This window comes from Neopsephotus bourkii, unplaced genomic scaffold, assembly GCF_033783945.1.
Source record: "Neopsephotus bourkii isolate Nb327-2 ecotype Australia unplaced genomic scaffold, CSIRO-AGI_Nbou_v1 NB_301, whole genome shotgun sequence".
Taxonomy (NCBI): Eukaryota; Metazoa; Chordata; class Aves; order Psittaciformes; family Psittacidae; genus Neopsephotus; species Neopsephotus bourkii.
In genome coordinates, this window is record NW_026900810.1 from 90,282 (window position 1) to 104,704 (window position 14,423).

The window sequence follows — 14,423 nt, forward strand, 5'->3', positions numbered from 1 at the left end:
TGCTCAGGCATTGGAACAGGCTGCCCAGGGCAGGGCTGCAGGCACCGGCCCTGCAAGTGTTCACACAGCGTGGAGACGAGGCCTCAGTGCCATGGGGCAGTGGTGCCCTTGGGAGTTCTGGGGACGGTTGGACTGGATGATCCTGAAGCTCTTTCTGAGCCCAGTTGATTCCATGATGTGTGCTCACGGCATGGTTCTGTTCATCTCCAGGTTTCCATCAGCTGCTCTCTGTGACCTGCCCTGCTCCGATGCCAGCTGTGGGGTCAGTGCCTGGTAACGGGGGGGTTTAACCCCGTTCAGAGCTCAGAGGATGCCCCCCATCAGGCGGGAGCTGGAGTCCCGCTTCGTGCACCTCCTGCAGCCCATCCGCGACCTCACCAAGAACTGGGAGGTGGACGTGGCCGCGCAGCTCAGCGAGTACCTGGAGGAGGTGAGGGGATGGGGGGGGGCCTGCCCTGCCCCATCCCAACCCCAGCCCCGCTCCCCATTCCCATCACGCCTGTTCCCGGCAGCTGGAGAACGTCTGCATTTCCTTCGACAATGGGAAAACCACCATGAACTTCATGGAGGCGGCGCTGCTCATCCAGGGATCCGCCTGTGTCTACAGCAGGAAGGTGAGGAGCTGGTGGTGATGGGGCAGCGGGAGTCAGGGGGGGCTCCGAGAGCCTGCCAGGGATGTGAGCACTGATAAGTGTGGGTTTGAATGGAATTCCATGGCCAGGTCCGGTCTGTGATGTACATAAATGATCGTGTCAGAATAGGTGATGATTTATATGGGGTTGGATTAAAGTGGCTTACACAGCATTGGACCGGAATGATGTGTATAGGCACCAAAAATCCAAAGGGATAAGGGAGGTCCTCCTGTTCAGGATTACATATATCATAAAATCACAACTGACAGACTGGTTTGGCTTGAAGGGACCTTAGGGCTCATCCAGCTCCGATCCCTTGCCATAAGCAGGGACACCGGGTCCCAGCTTGCCCAAACCTGGCCTCAGAAGGGCAGAAACAGGGCAAAGAAAAACAAGGTGAGGCAGAATGTGACCCCCAAGCAGTGGGGATCAGCGGAGGGTGGTGTTGCCCTCATCTCAGCTCTGCTGGGAGCTGCTGCCTCCCTTCCTGAGCCTGGTTGCTTTCCTCCCCAGGTGGAGTATCTCTACTCACTGGTGTACCAGACGCTTGACTACATCTGCAGCAAGAAGTAAGTAGGGCTGCAGTGCCTGCTGCTCCTACCCTGCTGCCCCTCAGCAGTCGTTGCCTTACAAACCCCCACATGCCTCTTGCAGGGTTGGTCTGGAGCCCGTGCAAAGCACTTTGGGGGGCTGCAGGAAATGTCCCCAGTGGGGTGAACCCCAGAGCCGGAGGCCATGATTGTCCCCATGTGCTCTTCCAGTGCCACCATCCTGTGGTCTTCTTGCCTGCTCTCAGTGCAGGCCAAGGGGAATGGCTTGAACCTGCCCGAGGGGAGACTGAGCTGAGCTCTTAGGCAGAAGCTCTTCCCTGTGAGGGTGATGAGGCGCTGGCACAGGGTGCCCAGAGAAGCTGTGGCTGCCCCATCCCTGGCAGTGCTCAAGGCCAGGTTGGACACAGGGGCTTGGAGCAAGCTGCTCCAGTGGAAGGGGTCCCTGCCCGTGGCAGGAGTTGGAGCTGGAGGAGCTTTAAGGTCTCTTCCAACCCAAACCATTCCCGGATTCGCTGATGCAGATCCTGTTTTCTGCTCCCTGATCCAGGCAGGAGAAGCTGCCCAGCTCCCTGGGTCTGGATGGGAGAGACGCTGATGCCACCTTTGGGGAGGACATTGATGAGAAGGTGAGAGCTGCAGCTCTGGTGCCTCTGGCACTGGGTCCATCCCACCCCTGTGCCCCTGTGTCCTCGTGGCCCCACAGACGGAGACAGGGGAACGCATGTGTGTCTCTCTGCAGTTCCTCTCCCTGGATGACATCAAGGACACCAGCCAGGCCACTGTGGACATGAAGGATCACCAGTCCAACGTAGGAGCCATTCCCCTCCTTTGCTCTCCCTCCCTGTGCTGGGGTTTCCTGGGATGAATCCCGAGGTGCCCCCAACCCACCCGTTTGCCTCTGCAGCCCGTGAACATCATTCCCTCGACCCCCATGTCCTTGGTCCCACCTGAGGACGATGAGAAGAGAGACAACCCCCTGCTGAGGTGAGACCCCCTCAGCCACCCCTGTGGCTTCACCTGGGTGCCCCCGTGGCCTTTCCCTGTGCCTCAGCCGGGAGCTGCTGCCCTCCCAGCTCCACGGGGGGGTGATCCCGGAGGCTGGGAGCTGCCTGTGGGGCAGGCAGGGTACGGGGGCAAGGGATGATCCTGGAGGCTGGGAGCTGCCTGTGGGGCAGGCAGGGTACGGGGGGAGGGGATGAGCCCGGGCTGGGCTGGGAGATCCCAGCAGGGCTGAGCTGGGAATGGATGAGTGCTGGGGGGGCCGGGGCCGTGCCCTCCCCCGGCTGCTCTGGGGTCCCTGATGGGGCTCTGCCCGCAGCTGCAAGGGGGAGGTCCTGGCGAGCCGCAAGGATTTCCGGATGAACGTGTGCACCCCGCACAAATCCGGGGCGTTCCTGCTGGAGCTGGCGGGGCTGTCCCCAGCCCAGGCCTGGAGCCCCGGCCCTGCCCCAGGTACGGCACCGGTACAGGCACCGAGCGGGTTGCTGCTGCCCGCAGGGAGGCTGCTGGGGCAGCCCTGCACTGGTGGCTCCGGTGCCGGGGCCACTGCCGGTGACCGGTGGCCGTTGTGACCCGCAGCAGCTCCAGCCGCTGGCCCCGGCGGCACCAGCAGCAACCACAGCAGCAGCGGTGCAGAGGCTCCCGCCCGGGCACTGAGCTTCTCTGAGGAGGGAGGTGAGAGCCCGGGGCCCTGTGTGTGTGTCCCTGTGTGTCTGTCCCTGTGTGTCTGTCCCTGTGTGTCTGTCCCTGGGCTGTGTGTCTGTCCCTGTGCTGTGTGTCTGTCCCTGTGCTGTGTGTCTGTCCCTGTGCTGTGTGTCTGTCCCTGTGCTGTGTGTCTGTCCCTGTGTGTCTGTCCCTGGGCTGTGTGTCTGTCCCTGGGCTGTGTTCTCCCTGTGTGTCTGTCCTGTGTCTGTCCCGTGTCTGTCCTGTGTGTCTGCTGTGTCTGCTGTTGTCTGTGTCTGTCCCTGTGTCCTGCTCCTGTGTGTCTGTCCCTGTCCCTGTGTGTCTGTCCCTGTGTCTGTCCCTGTGTCCTGCTGCTGTGTGTCTGTCCCTGTGTGTCTGTCCCTGTGTGTCTGTCCCTGTCCCTGTGTGTCTGTCCCTGTGTGTCTGTTCCTGTGTGTGTGTCCCTGTGTCCTGCTCCTGTGTGTCTGTCCCTGTGTGTCTGTCCCTGTGTGTCTGTCCCTGTGTGTGTGTCCCTGTGTCCTGCTCCTGTGTGTCTGTCCCTGTGTGTCTGTCCCTGTGTCCTGCTCCTGTGTGTCTGTCCCTGTCCCTGTGTGTCTGTCCCTGCGTGTCTGTCCCTGTGTGTCTGTCCCTGTGTCCTGCTCCTGCGTGTCTGTCCCTGTGTGTCTGTCCCTGTGTGTCTGTCCCTGTGTGTCTGTCCCTGTGTCCTGCTCCTGTGTGTCTGTCCCTGCGTGTCTGTCCCTGTGTGTCTGTCCCTGTGTCCTGCTCCTGTGTGTCTGTCCCTGTGTGTCTGTCCCTGCGTGTCTGTCCCTGTGTCCTGCTCCTGTGTGTCTGTCCCTGCGTGTCTGTCCCTGTGTCCTGCTCCTATGTGTCTGTCCCTGTGTGTCTGTCCCTGCGTGTCTGTCCCTGTGTCCTGCTCCTGTGTGTATGCTGCTCACCGTGTCCACATGTGTCATGGTTTAGCCCAGCCAGTCACTTGGAACCATGCAGCCGCTTGCTCACTGTCCCCACTTCTTCCCCCTCTGTGCTCCTGAAGGGATGGGGAGGAGAATGGAGAGAATGTAACTCCCACAGGTTGAGATAAGAGCAGCCCAGTAACTAAGGTGTAACACAAACCACTGCTGCTACCACCAGTAATAATAATGGTAAGGGAAATAACAAGGGGAGAGAATACAGCGCTCAGCACCCGCTGACCGATACCCAGCCTGACCCAGCAGTGATCTGGGCCTCCCGGGTGATTCCCCCCAGTTCCCATCCCAAGCATGACGTGCTGTGGTATGGAGCAGCCCTCTGGCTAGTTCGGGTCAGGTCTGTCCCTGCTTCCTGCTGGCTTCCCATGCCCCTCCTCGCTGCACAGCATGAGACTGAGAAGCCAGGGTAAGCGGTGCTGAGCAGCAGCTAACCCATGGCTGTGTTATCAGCGCTGGTCTCAGGCTAAAGCCCAGCCACAGCCCTGCACCGGCTACTGGGGAAGAGAAAAGCGACTGCTGCTGCTGCTGCACTGGCACAGGCTGGCCCTGTGCTTTTGCTGGTGTCTGCCTGTCCCATCCATGTGTCACATCCTGTGTGTCCTGCCTGCGTATCCACCCGTGCCACAGCTGCTGTGCCTCCGGGAAGCCCCTGGGGTGCTCCTTGGGAAACGGCATCCCCGAGGCTCCACCTGGCTCATTCCCGTGCAGGACTGGAGGATGATTGTGCTGCTGGAGACGATCCCATGCAGGAGGATGCTGCAGTGCTGGCTCCGGGGGGTGCCAAGCACATGGAATCGCAGCGGGTAGGTGAGGGCTGGGACAGCGCCGCGCTCCTCACCGGAGCCTCGGCTCATCCGGCTCATCCTGCCCCTGCCAGAGCACCCCAGGATACGCGCTGCGGGAGCGAGCCCCTGCCCAGCACCCCCAGACCCACGTCAAGGTAGGGGGACCTGGAGCATCCCAGGGCTGTGGGACACTGGGGAGCCCTGGGATGGGTGCCCCGGGGAGCTGTGGCTGCATCAGCACCCACTCCCTGCAGGAGCTGCTGGATCCCTGGCAAAGCCTTGATCCCTTCGCAGACTCAGAGGACAAACCCCTAAGGAAAGGTCTGTGATGGGAGCTGGGGACTGCCTCATCCCGCTTCCGTTCCCCATCCTCTTGTCCTTTGCCATCCCTGGAGCCACACTGGGTTTATCCCGGCTCCTTTCCCCACCCGCTTGTCCCTCGGCGTTCCCGGATCCTCGCCGGGTCTCCCCTGGCCCCACGGTGCCCACAGAGGCTGTGCCAAGGGCCGAGGCCTCCGGCATTGCTGGGGGTGCCCAGGGCCGGCCTGACCCCTCCCGCTCCCAGGAAGACCGTTCCTGGTGCCGCCGGGCCTGGAGGACGTGGTGGGGGAGAAGCGCAAGAGGAAATCCCCCCGGAGGCTCCAGAGCTTCATGAAGTGGTTCGCCATGGCCTGTGAGTACCGCAGCGTGTCCAACGGGGGCACCTCAACAGGGCACCTCGGAGGTGGGGGTGCGGTGGTGGCAGAGGGGTCGGTGCTGCTGTCCTGGGGGGTTCTTCCTCTGGGATCCCAGTTCTCCGGGTGGGAATGGGCACCTCTGGTTCCCGCAGACGACCACGTCTCGGACAGCAGGAGAGCCAAGAGGAGCGGCCCGACCTTCGCGGGTGAGTGCTGGGGCTGGGGGAGATGCTCTGGGTCCTGCCTGCACTGTGCCCTTGGGGGGACAGACCCAGGGCAGGGGGGACCCTGCACCCCACAACTGTGAGTGGAGCCTGGGATGGCACCAGTGGCCACCCCGTGCCTTGATGGGGGGAGCTGGAGGGGCTGGACCCCCCCCCAGGGTGCAGAGGTGCTGCCCTGCACCCGTCCCACTGCAGACCTGGAGGTGCTCTACTGGAAGCAGATGAAGGAGCGGGTGGCAGCGCAGAGGAAGCTGCAGCCCAGGGTGAGTGGGGCTGGAGGAGGGGGGGTGCTGGGCTGGGGGGACCCCCCTGTACCCCGGCATGGGGGCTCAGGCCTGTTCCCTGCAGGAGCCACTGCAGCCCGAGGAGGAGCTGGAGCTGGTGGAGGAGGAGCGAGGGGCTGAGGACGATGAAGGCGAAGGTGCTGCACCCCCAGACCCCCATCCCACCCCTATGGGGGGCCCTGTCCTGCTGTGCCAGGGCCTGGGGAGGTCACTGAGCACATTCCCTCCCCATAGGTGACTTTGGGGAGCATGAGGACATTGAGGCCCTGGAGGAGATGGAGGAAGGAGCCCCCAGTGAGTGCATGGCCCTGGGGGGGGGGGTGTTGCACCCCCTCTCTGTCCATCGTTGGCCATGTCCCTGTCTGTGTGCCTGTGCTCAGCCCTGTCCCTCTGCATGTCCCCATGTGCCCTCACTGCCGCTGTCCCCCTTGCAGATCCCTGTCCCTCTGCATGTCCCCATGTGCCCTCACTGCCACTGTCCCCCTGCAGATCCCTGTCCCTCTGCATGTCCCCATGTGCCCTCACTGCCACTGTCCCCCTGCAGATCCCTGTCCCTCTGCATGTCCCCATGTGCCCTCACTGCCACTGTCCCCCTGCAGATCCCTGTCCCCATGTGCCCTCACTGCCACTGTCCCCCTGCAGATCCCTGTCCCCATGTGCCCTCACTGCCACTGTCCCCCTGCAGATCCCTGTCCCCATGTGCCCTCACTGCCACTGTCCCCCTGCAGATCCCTGTCCCTCTGCATGTCCCCATGTGCCCTCACTGCCGCTGTCCCCCTGCAGATCCCTGTCCCTCTGCATGTCCCCATGTGCCCTCACTGCCACTGTCCCCCTGCAGATCCCTGTCCCTCTGCATGTCCCCATGTGCCCTCACTGCCACTGTCCCCCTGCAGATCCCTGTCCCCATGTGCCCTCACTGCCACTGTCCCCCTGCAGATCCCTGTCCCTCTGCATGTCCCCATGTGCCCTCACTGCCACTGTCCCCCTGCAGATCCCTGTCCCTCTGCATGTCCCCATGTGCCCTCACTGCTGCTGTCCCCGTGCAGATCCCTGTCCCTCTGCATGTCCCCATGTGCCCTCACTGCCACTGTCCCCCTGCAGATCCCTGTCCCTCCAACTCTCTGTGCTACGAGGAGCTGGTGCGCAGGAACGTGGTAGGTGCCAGGTGGGGGGGCCCAGTGCAGGTGCCGGAGGCTGTGGGGTGTCCCCGTGCCCCCCAACCCTCCCTGTGCCCCCAGGAGCTGTTCCTGGTGGAGTCCCAGCGCTATGTGCAGGAGACGGAGCTGTCGCAGCGCGTGCGGTGCTGGGAGGAGCGCATGGTGCCACTGCTGCAGGAGCAGGCAGGGATACGGGGGCTGGGTCCTCTTTCCCACCTCTCTTTTCCTACCCCCTAACCCCCTTCTTGTCCCCTTGCTGCTTTTCCTTCCCCCCCTTCCTCATTCCCCCTCCATTTTCTCCCCCTTCTCCCCCGTTCCCCCCGCTGACCCCCGCCGCTGCCCCCGCAGGAGTCCTGCCAGGCTCTGGATGTCCGTGGCTACGGGCAGGCGCTGGTGCAGGGCTGCGGCACCCTCGGGCACTGGTGCTCGTTCGCGCAGCTCGTGGCGGGGCAGCCCCCGGCTGAGGTGAGCCGGTACCTGATGGCAGCACTGCAGCTGGTGAGTGCGGGGGGCAGTGCTATGGGGGGGCTGTGAGTGCGGGGGGCTGTTGGGGGGAGGGCTGTGCACTGGGGGGCTGGGAGTGTGGAGGGGCTGTGCCCTGGGGAGCAGTGAGTGCGCGGGGGGCTGTGCCATGGGGGGCTGGGAGTGTGGGGGGGCTGTGCAATGGGAAGCAGTGAGTGTGGGGGGGCTGTGCACTGGGGAGCAGTGAGTATGGGGGGGCTGTGCAATAGGGAGCTGGGAGTGCGGGGGGGCAGTGCCCTGGGGGGCAGTGCCCTGGGGAGCAGTGAGTGTGGGGGGGCTGTGCAATAGGGAGCTGGGAGTGCAGGGGGGCAGTGCCCTGGGGGGCTGTGCCATGGAGAGCAGTGAGTGCGGGGGGGCTGTGCCATGGGGGGCTTTTTTTGGGGGGGGGAGGGCTGTGAGTGTGGGGGGGCTGTGCCCTGGGCTGCTGTGAGTGGGGGGGGGGCTGTGCAATAGGGAGCTGGGAGCATGGGGGGCAGTGCCCTGGGCCTGCAGCTCCTCAGTGCAAGAGGGGGCATGAAGGGGACCGGCGGGGGGGCTGCAGGTGTTCCGGGGCTCTCTGTGCCACCCGGACCCCAGCGTTCCCCCGTCCCCTGCAGGCCAATGACTACGTGGTGGAGCTGGCGCAGGAGCCGGGGCTGGAGCAGGCGCTGGACACGCTGCGGCTCCGGCTGCTCACACACCAGCAGGCGCACGAGCGCTTCCAGGCCTTCCACTTGCCCTCAGCGTGCCCGTGAAGGGGGGAGGGCACCCCAACCCCCCCACCTACCACCAACCCCTCCCCAACGCTCCTTTGCACCCCCCCTCCATACCCCAGCCCTCCCCCTTCTCTACTGTTTCCATAGCCCCAAACAGCCCCTTTTGTGCCCCTAAAACCCCTCATGTGTCCTCAACCCCTTCTTACTCATACCCAGTGCCCCTTGTGTACCCCCTTATGTACTTCCACCCCCCACATGCCCTCAGGCCCCTCCATGTGCTCCCAAACCCCCCTTTGTCCCCTCCCTACAACAATAAACCTGGTGTTGATACAATGAACAGCTCTGCTGCCATGTGGGGACAGACCCCAACACTTGGGGATGCCCCTGGAGGGTTCGGGGGGGGTATCAGGAGGTGTTGGGGTTCCCACTGCCAAAGGAGGCATCAGGGGCACCTACTGCTTTTAGGGGTATCCCACTCCCATCTCCTGGTTCCCACCACCATGGGAGCCATTGGGGGGTGTCAGGGACCCCCCACCCTGGGCTCTGCCACTGCAGGCGGTGTCAGGGTCCATGTTCCCCCAGTACCTGCTGCTGTGGTGGGTGCTGGGGTCACCATGGGGGATGTTGGGGGGGCCCTTACCCTAGCTCCCACCAGCCCAGCAGACACTGGGGATGCTGGTGAACCCATCCATGTACCTGCCATCGCAGGAGGTGCCAGGCTGCTGCTGTGGTGGGTGCTGGGGTCACCATGGGGATGTTGGGGGGGCCCTTACCCTAGCTCCCACCAGCCCAGCAGACACTGGGGATGCTGGTGAACCCATCCATGTACCTGCCATCGCAGGAGGTGCCAGGGGTGTTGGGGCTGCTCTGGTCCCCATCCCATGGTCCCTGCCACGCTGGGGGCGCTGTCAAAGCCCTCCCAGCCCGGTACCCACCAGCACAGGAGCTGTCAGGGCCCACGTTCCCCCCATAACTCACCCTCGGGGGCTGTCAGGGTGCCCCCAGCACTCCCACGTGTGCTGCAGGTGCTTTATTGCAGGGGCTGGTAGGTGCGCATGTGCCTGCGCACGCTGCGCTCCAGCTCCTCGGCGCTCTTGCTGCTGCCGTAGCAGTCGAGGAAGAGCCCGTCGGGGCCCAGCAGGTAGATGAGGACGCTGTGGTCCACGATGTAGTCCCCGTCGGCGTCGCGGGGCCCGGCGCTGGCGTACACGCGGAAGGCGGCGGCGGCGGCGCGCACCTCCTCGGCGGTGCCGGTCAGCCCCAGCAGGCGCGGGTGGAAGTCGCGCAGGTACCGCTGCAGCGCGGCCTCGTCGTCGCGCTCGGGGTCCACGGTGACGAAGAGCGGCTGCAGCGGCGGCAGCGCCGGGTCCCGCTCCAGCGCGGCCACGGCCCGGCTGAGGCGCTCCAGCGCGGCGGGGCACACGTCGGGGCAGTGCGTGAACCCGAAGTACAGCAGCACCCACTGCCCACGGAAGTCGCTCTTGGCGCGGGGGGCCCCGCTCTGGTCCCGCAGCGCGAAGTCTCCCTGGGCCAGCGCCAGCTCCCGCAGCGCCTCCCGGCGCCGCCGCTGCCGCTCCCGCTCCCGGCGCTCCCGCAGCCACAGCCACGCGCCCGCCGCCGCCCCCGCGCCCGCCGCCGCCACCAGCGCGCGCTGCCGCAGCGGGAGGGGCCGCGGCTCCGGGCGGGGCGGGCGGCGCAGGCGGGAGAGCAGCGAGCGCAGCATGGGGGGGGCTGGGGGAGCGCAGCGGCCGTCGGACACCCCACGGGTGACCCGCACCTGACCTCTGACCCCATCCTCACCTCCCTGCACCCCCCCATGCCTCTGACCCCATCCTCACCTCCCTGCACCCCCCCATGCCCCTGACCCCATCCTCACCTCCCTGCACCCCCCATGCCTCTGACCCCATCCTCACCTCCCTTCACCCCCCCATGCCCTCTGACCCCATCCTCACCTCCCTTCACCCCCCCATGCCCCTGACCCCATCCTCACCTCCCTGCACCCCCCATGCCCCTGACCCCATCCTCACCTCCCTGCACCCCCCCCTGCCCTCTGACCCCATCCTCACCTCCCTGCACCCCCATGCCCTCTGACCCCATCCTCACCTCCCTCACCCCCCATGCCCTGACCCCACCCACCCCCCACCCTGCCTCTGACCCCATCCTCACCTCCCTCACCCCCCAGCCCCTGACCCATCCCACCTCCCTCACCCACCCCACCCACCCCCCACCCCAGCCCTCTGACCCCATCCTCACCTCCCTCACCCCCCATGCCCACCCCACCCACCCCCCCATGCCCTCTGACCCCATCCTCACCTCCCTGCACCCCCCATGCCCTCTGACCCCATCCTCACCTCCCTTCACCCCCCCATGACCTCTGACCCCTCTCCCGGCCCCGCCCTCTCTGACCCCGCTGACCTTTGCCCTCTGTCCCCGCCGAGCCGCCTCCCGCCCGCAGCAGTCACCGCGGGACGCACCCGGAACTGGAAGCCGCGGGGCGGGGCTTGCAAGCGCGGGCGCATTCGCCAAGGGGGGGGGAGGGGGTGGGGTGTCCTCCCGCGCGACAGCGCCCCCTGGCGGCGGGCGGACCGCCCCCTGCTGGACAGGCGCGCACCCGCGCTCCGCGCCCCCTGGCGGCAATGGGGGGATGGGGGCCACGAGGGCATCCGGGATCATGGGGGTCATGGCAGTTACGGAGGGTCATCGAGGTCATGGGGTCATTGGGGGTCATAGAGGATGGGGTTCATTGGGTTCATGGGGGCCATGGGGCTATGAGACCATGGGGTGTGGGGCTGCGGGGTTATAGAGCCATGGGGCTGTGGAGCTATGGGGCTATGAGGTTATGGGGCTATGGAGTTACGGTGCTGTGGGGCTATGAGGTTATGGAGTTATGGTGCTGTGGGGCTATGAGGTTATGGGGTTATAGTGCTGTGGGGCTATGAGGTTATGGGGCTATGGAGTTATGGTGCTGTGGGGCTATGAGGTTATGGGGTTATAGTGCTGTGGGGCTATGAGGTTATGGGGTTATGGTGCTGTGGGACTATGAGGTTATGGAGCCATAACGCTGAGCCAGAGCTCAGCCCCACTTCCCAGGGCCTCTCCAGGGCCTCCTCCAGGAGAGCAGGGCACGGGCTGGGAATGGGAACGGGAACAGAGCTCCCGCAGCGTGTGGCTGGCTCTGCCCAGCACAGGGAACACAGATGGAGCCTGGGGTTACTCTGAACACAGCCTGTTCCCGCCTGGAGCCCCCCTTCCCGCCTGGAGCCCGTTCCCAGCTCCGGCCGTGCCGTAGGCTCTAGTCGGGCACATCCACGATGAGCGGCGCCAGGTACTCGGAGTGGCGGATGCCGAAGGTCACCCCCTGGGGCCGTCTCTGTGGGGGGGGGCACACAGTGAGGGGGGGGCTCTGGCCCGTGTCCCCCCACGGCTCCCCCCGGGGGTCCCTGCTGACCTGCTGGGGGCTGTACGCGCCAGGGCCCGGTTTGGTGCTGGTGTCCCCCGGCGCCACGTTTCGCGCCAGCATCGAGAACCGCGGCGCCCGGTGCTTGTACACGTCCGTGTCCACCATGCGGTACTGGCACGGCCCCGGCGTCTGCGGGCACGGCAGGGGGGCATGAGCCGGGTATCGGCACCGGCACCGCACCCAGAACCCTGACCCCCAGCACCCTCATCCCCACCACCCTGACACCCCAGTACCTGACCCCTGGTGCCCTGACCCCAACCCCATCACCGACCCAGAACCCTGACCCCCAGCACCCTCATCCCCAGCACCCTGACACCCCAGTACCTGACCCCTGGTGCCCTGACCCCAACCCCATCACTGACCCAGAACCCTGACCCCCAGCACCCTCATCCCCACCACCCTGACACCCCAGTACCCTGACCCCTGGTGCCCTGACCCCAACCCCATCACCGACCCAGAACCCTGACCCCTGGTACCCAGCCCGCTCACCTCCCAGCCCCTCAGCATCCTGACCCCCTGGCCCCTTGCCTCCCTTTGACCCCCAGGCCCCATGCACCTTGCACAGGTCCTGGTAGAAGGTGCCGATGCTGCTGCGCCCCAACACGGAGTAGCTGGGGGCCGAGGCCTTGCTCACAAGGTGAGTGCCCAGCACGGGAGGCAGGAGATAGGCAGCGGGGCCTGAGGAGTCGGGGGGGGGGTGGGTTGGTGACACCCAGCCCAGCCTGTGCGGAATATGGGGGGGGGGGGGTCCATCCCATCCCGGGGGGATCATGGGGTCCAGTTCAGGGATGAGGGGGCTCCCAGGGGATTATCAGGGTCCCATCCCATGGGGGATTCCATCCCATCCTGTCCCATCTTATCCCATGGGGATCATGGGCGTCCAATCTTATCCCATCCCATAGGGAATCCCACCCCATCCACCCCATGGGGGATCACGGGGGCCCCATCCAATCCTATCCCATGAGGGATTATGGGGGCCCCATCCCATCCCATCCCATCCCAAAGGATTATGGGGGCCCCATCCCTTCCCGTTCCATCCCATCCCATGAGGGATTATGGGGGGCCCCATCCCTTCCCATCCCATCCTTTCCCATGATGGATTATGGGGGCCCATCCCATGCCATTGCATCCCATCCCATCCCAAAGGATAATGGGGGCCCCATCCCTTCCCATCCCATCCCATGTGGGATTATGGGGGCCCCATCCCATCGAATCCCATCCCATACCAAAGGATTATGGGGGCCCCTTCCCTTCCCATCCCATCCCATCCCATCCCGTCCCATGAAGGATTATGGGGGCCCCATCCCATTGAATCCCATCCCATCCCAAAGGATTATGGTGCCCCATCCCATCCAATCCCATCCCAAAGGATTATGGGGGCCCCATCCCATCCCATCCCATCCCCTCCCATCCCATCCCACCCCATCCCATCCCATCCCATGAGGGATTATGGGGGCCCCATCCCATCCCATCCCATCCCATCCCATCCCATCCCACCCCACCCCACCCCATGGGTACCGATGGCTCCCCCCCCGCCGCCGGTCCCGCTCTCACCCGGTGACTGCGGCGCGGCCCCGTGCCGGGTGCGGGAGTGCAGGGAGCAGGCGGGGGCCGTGGGGAACGCGACCCTCCCGGCGCGCTCCGGCGAGTACCGGCCTGCGGGGGGGGGAGGGCTCAGCGCGGGGCCACGGCACGGCCCGGGGAGGGGAGGGGGGGGCTGGGGCTGGGGGGGGCCTCACCTGGGCCGGGGGTGCTGAAGGGCATCGGGTCCCTGGTGCGGCCGCCGATGGAGCAGGCGGGGGTCCCGGCGCGGCCCCTGGCGGTGGTGCCCGGCGGCAGCAGGTACCCGGGGCCCGGGGAGCGCTCCTGCGGCCGCGCCTCCAACCGCAGCCCGAAGCTGAAGGCGGGAGCGCGCTCCCGGCACGGGTCGTGCTGGTGGAAACCTGCGGGGCCGGACGGGGGCGGTGGCGGGACCCCAAGCACCGCAACCCCTCACCCCCCCCCCCGGACACCGCAGCCCCCCCGCACCCCCCTTCAGCCCCGCAGCCGCACTCACCGACGCTGGAGGGGATCCCGTACTTGGGCCCGGGGCTCGTGTAGAGGGCGGCGATGGGGCCCCGCGGGCGGTGGGGCCTCCAGCTGCCCACCCAGGGGCCGTCCGCCATGGGGGACAGTGCGCAGTGAGCGCCCGCCTCAGCCCGCACCTGGGTCTGCGGGACACGGGACAAGCACCGGATCCTGCGGGACACGGCACTGGATCCTGCGGGACACGGGACAAGCACCGGATCCTGCGGGACACGGGACACGGCACCGGATCCTGCGGGACACGGGACAAGAACCGGATCCTGCGGGACACGGCACTGGATCCTCCGGGACACGGCACCGGATCCTGCGGGACACGGGACACGGCACCGGGTCCTGCGGGACACGGGACACGGCACCGGATCCTGCGGGACACGGGACACGGCACCGGGTCCTGCGGGACACGGGACACGGCACCGGATCCTGCGGGACACGGGACACGGCACCGGATCCTGTTGCAGCCCTGCAAGAGCGGCAGTGGTTGGCCCCGGCACCCCGTCACCGATGTCACAATGGACGGGTGTTCTGGGGTTCTACAGCCCCTGGAATCCCCCTGCTCAGCACCCCGGGGTTGCACCCAGCACCCCATGGACACAGGCCCCAGGACGCTATGGATACAGCCCCCAGCCCCCCATGGATGCACCCCGATACCAGGGGTCCCTCATCCCGGGTGCAGGTCCCTGTGCAGCCCCTCACCCTGCAC

General features: G+C 66.0%; 4 protein-coding genes across 6 annotated transcripts in view; 2 read left to right on the forward strand and 2 right to left on the reverse strand.

Moving 5' to 3' along the window:
* MIOX (myo-inositol oxygenase) overlaps positions 1 to 14,423 on the forward strand; it is a 144,275-nt gene that overhangs the window by 11,693 nt on the left and 118,159 nt on the right. The window contains exon 11 of one of the 2 annotated variants that reach the window (XM_061347117.1): positions 8,703 to 8,712. The exons of the other annotated variant lie outside the window; for it this stretch is intronic. The gene's annotated coding sequence lies outside the window, so the exon portion shown is untranslated. Of the gene's footprint in view, positions 1 to 8,702; positions 8,713 to 14,423 lie in introns of those variants that run through there. 2 annotated transcript variants of the gene reach the window in all.
* On the forward strand, positions 257 to 8,218 carry NCAPH2 (non-SMC condensin II complex subunit H2). The gene is made up of 20 exons (XM_061347123.1): positions 257 to 430; positions 513 to 614; positions 1,146 to 1,201; positions 1,731 to 1,809; positions 1,923 to 1,991; positions 2,088 to 2,167; positions 2,502 to 2,635; positions 2,762 to 2,857; positions 4,543 to 4,637; positions 4,712 to 4,774; positions 4,874 to 4,940; positions 5,185 to 5,292; positions 5,449 to 5,502; positions 5,716 to 5,783; positions 5,869 to 5,941; positions 6,039 to 6,098; positions 6,906 to 6,958; positions 7,043 to 7,144; positions 7,310 to 7,459; positions 8,080 to 8,218. The coding sequence occupies exons 1-20, from the start codon at positions 311 to 313 to the stop codon at positions 8,215 to 8,217; spliced, it is 1,767 nt and encodes a 588-aa protein (XP_061203107.1). The 5' UTR covers positions 257 to 310; the 3' UTR covers position 8,218.
* On the reverse strand, positions 9,209 to 9,901 carry LOC133208880 (protein SCO2 homolog, mitochondrial). Its single transcript, XM_061347100.1, has one exon. It carries the CDS (start codon positions 9,899 to 9,901, stop codon positions 9,209 to 9,211), a length of 693 nt encoding a protein of 230 aa, XP_061203084.1.
* On the reverse strand, positions 11,452 to 13,837 carry CIMAP1B (ciliary microtubule associated protein 1B). 2 transcript variants are annotated; one of them, XM_061347102.1, is made up of 6 exons: positions 13,695 to 13,837; positions 13,378 to 13,581; positions 13,193 to 13,294; positions 12,195 to 12,316; positions 11,627 to 11,767; positions 11,452 to 11,548 (listed from the first exon to the last, which is right to left on the reverse strand). In XM_061347102.1, the coding sequence occupies exons 1-6, from the start codon at positions 13,801 to 13,803 to the stop codon at positions 11,471 to 11,473; spliced, it is 756 nt and encodes a 251-aa protein (XP_061203086.1). In that variant the 5' UTR covers positions 13,804 to 13,837; the 3' UTR covers positions 11,452 to 11,470. The 2 variants fall into 2 exon arrangements, with proteins under 2 accessions (XP_061203086.1, XP_061203085.1); XM_061347101.1 differs by having other exon boundaries at positions 11,452 to 11,767.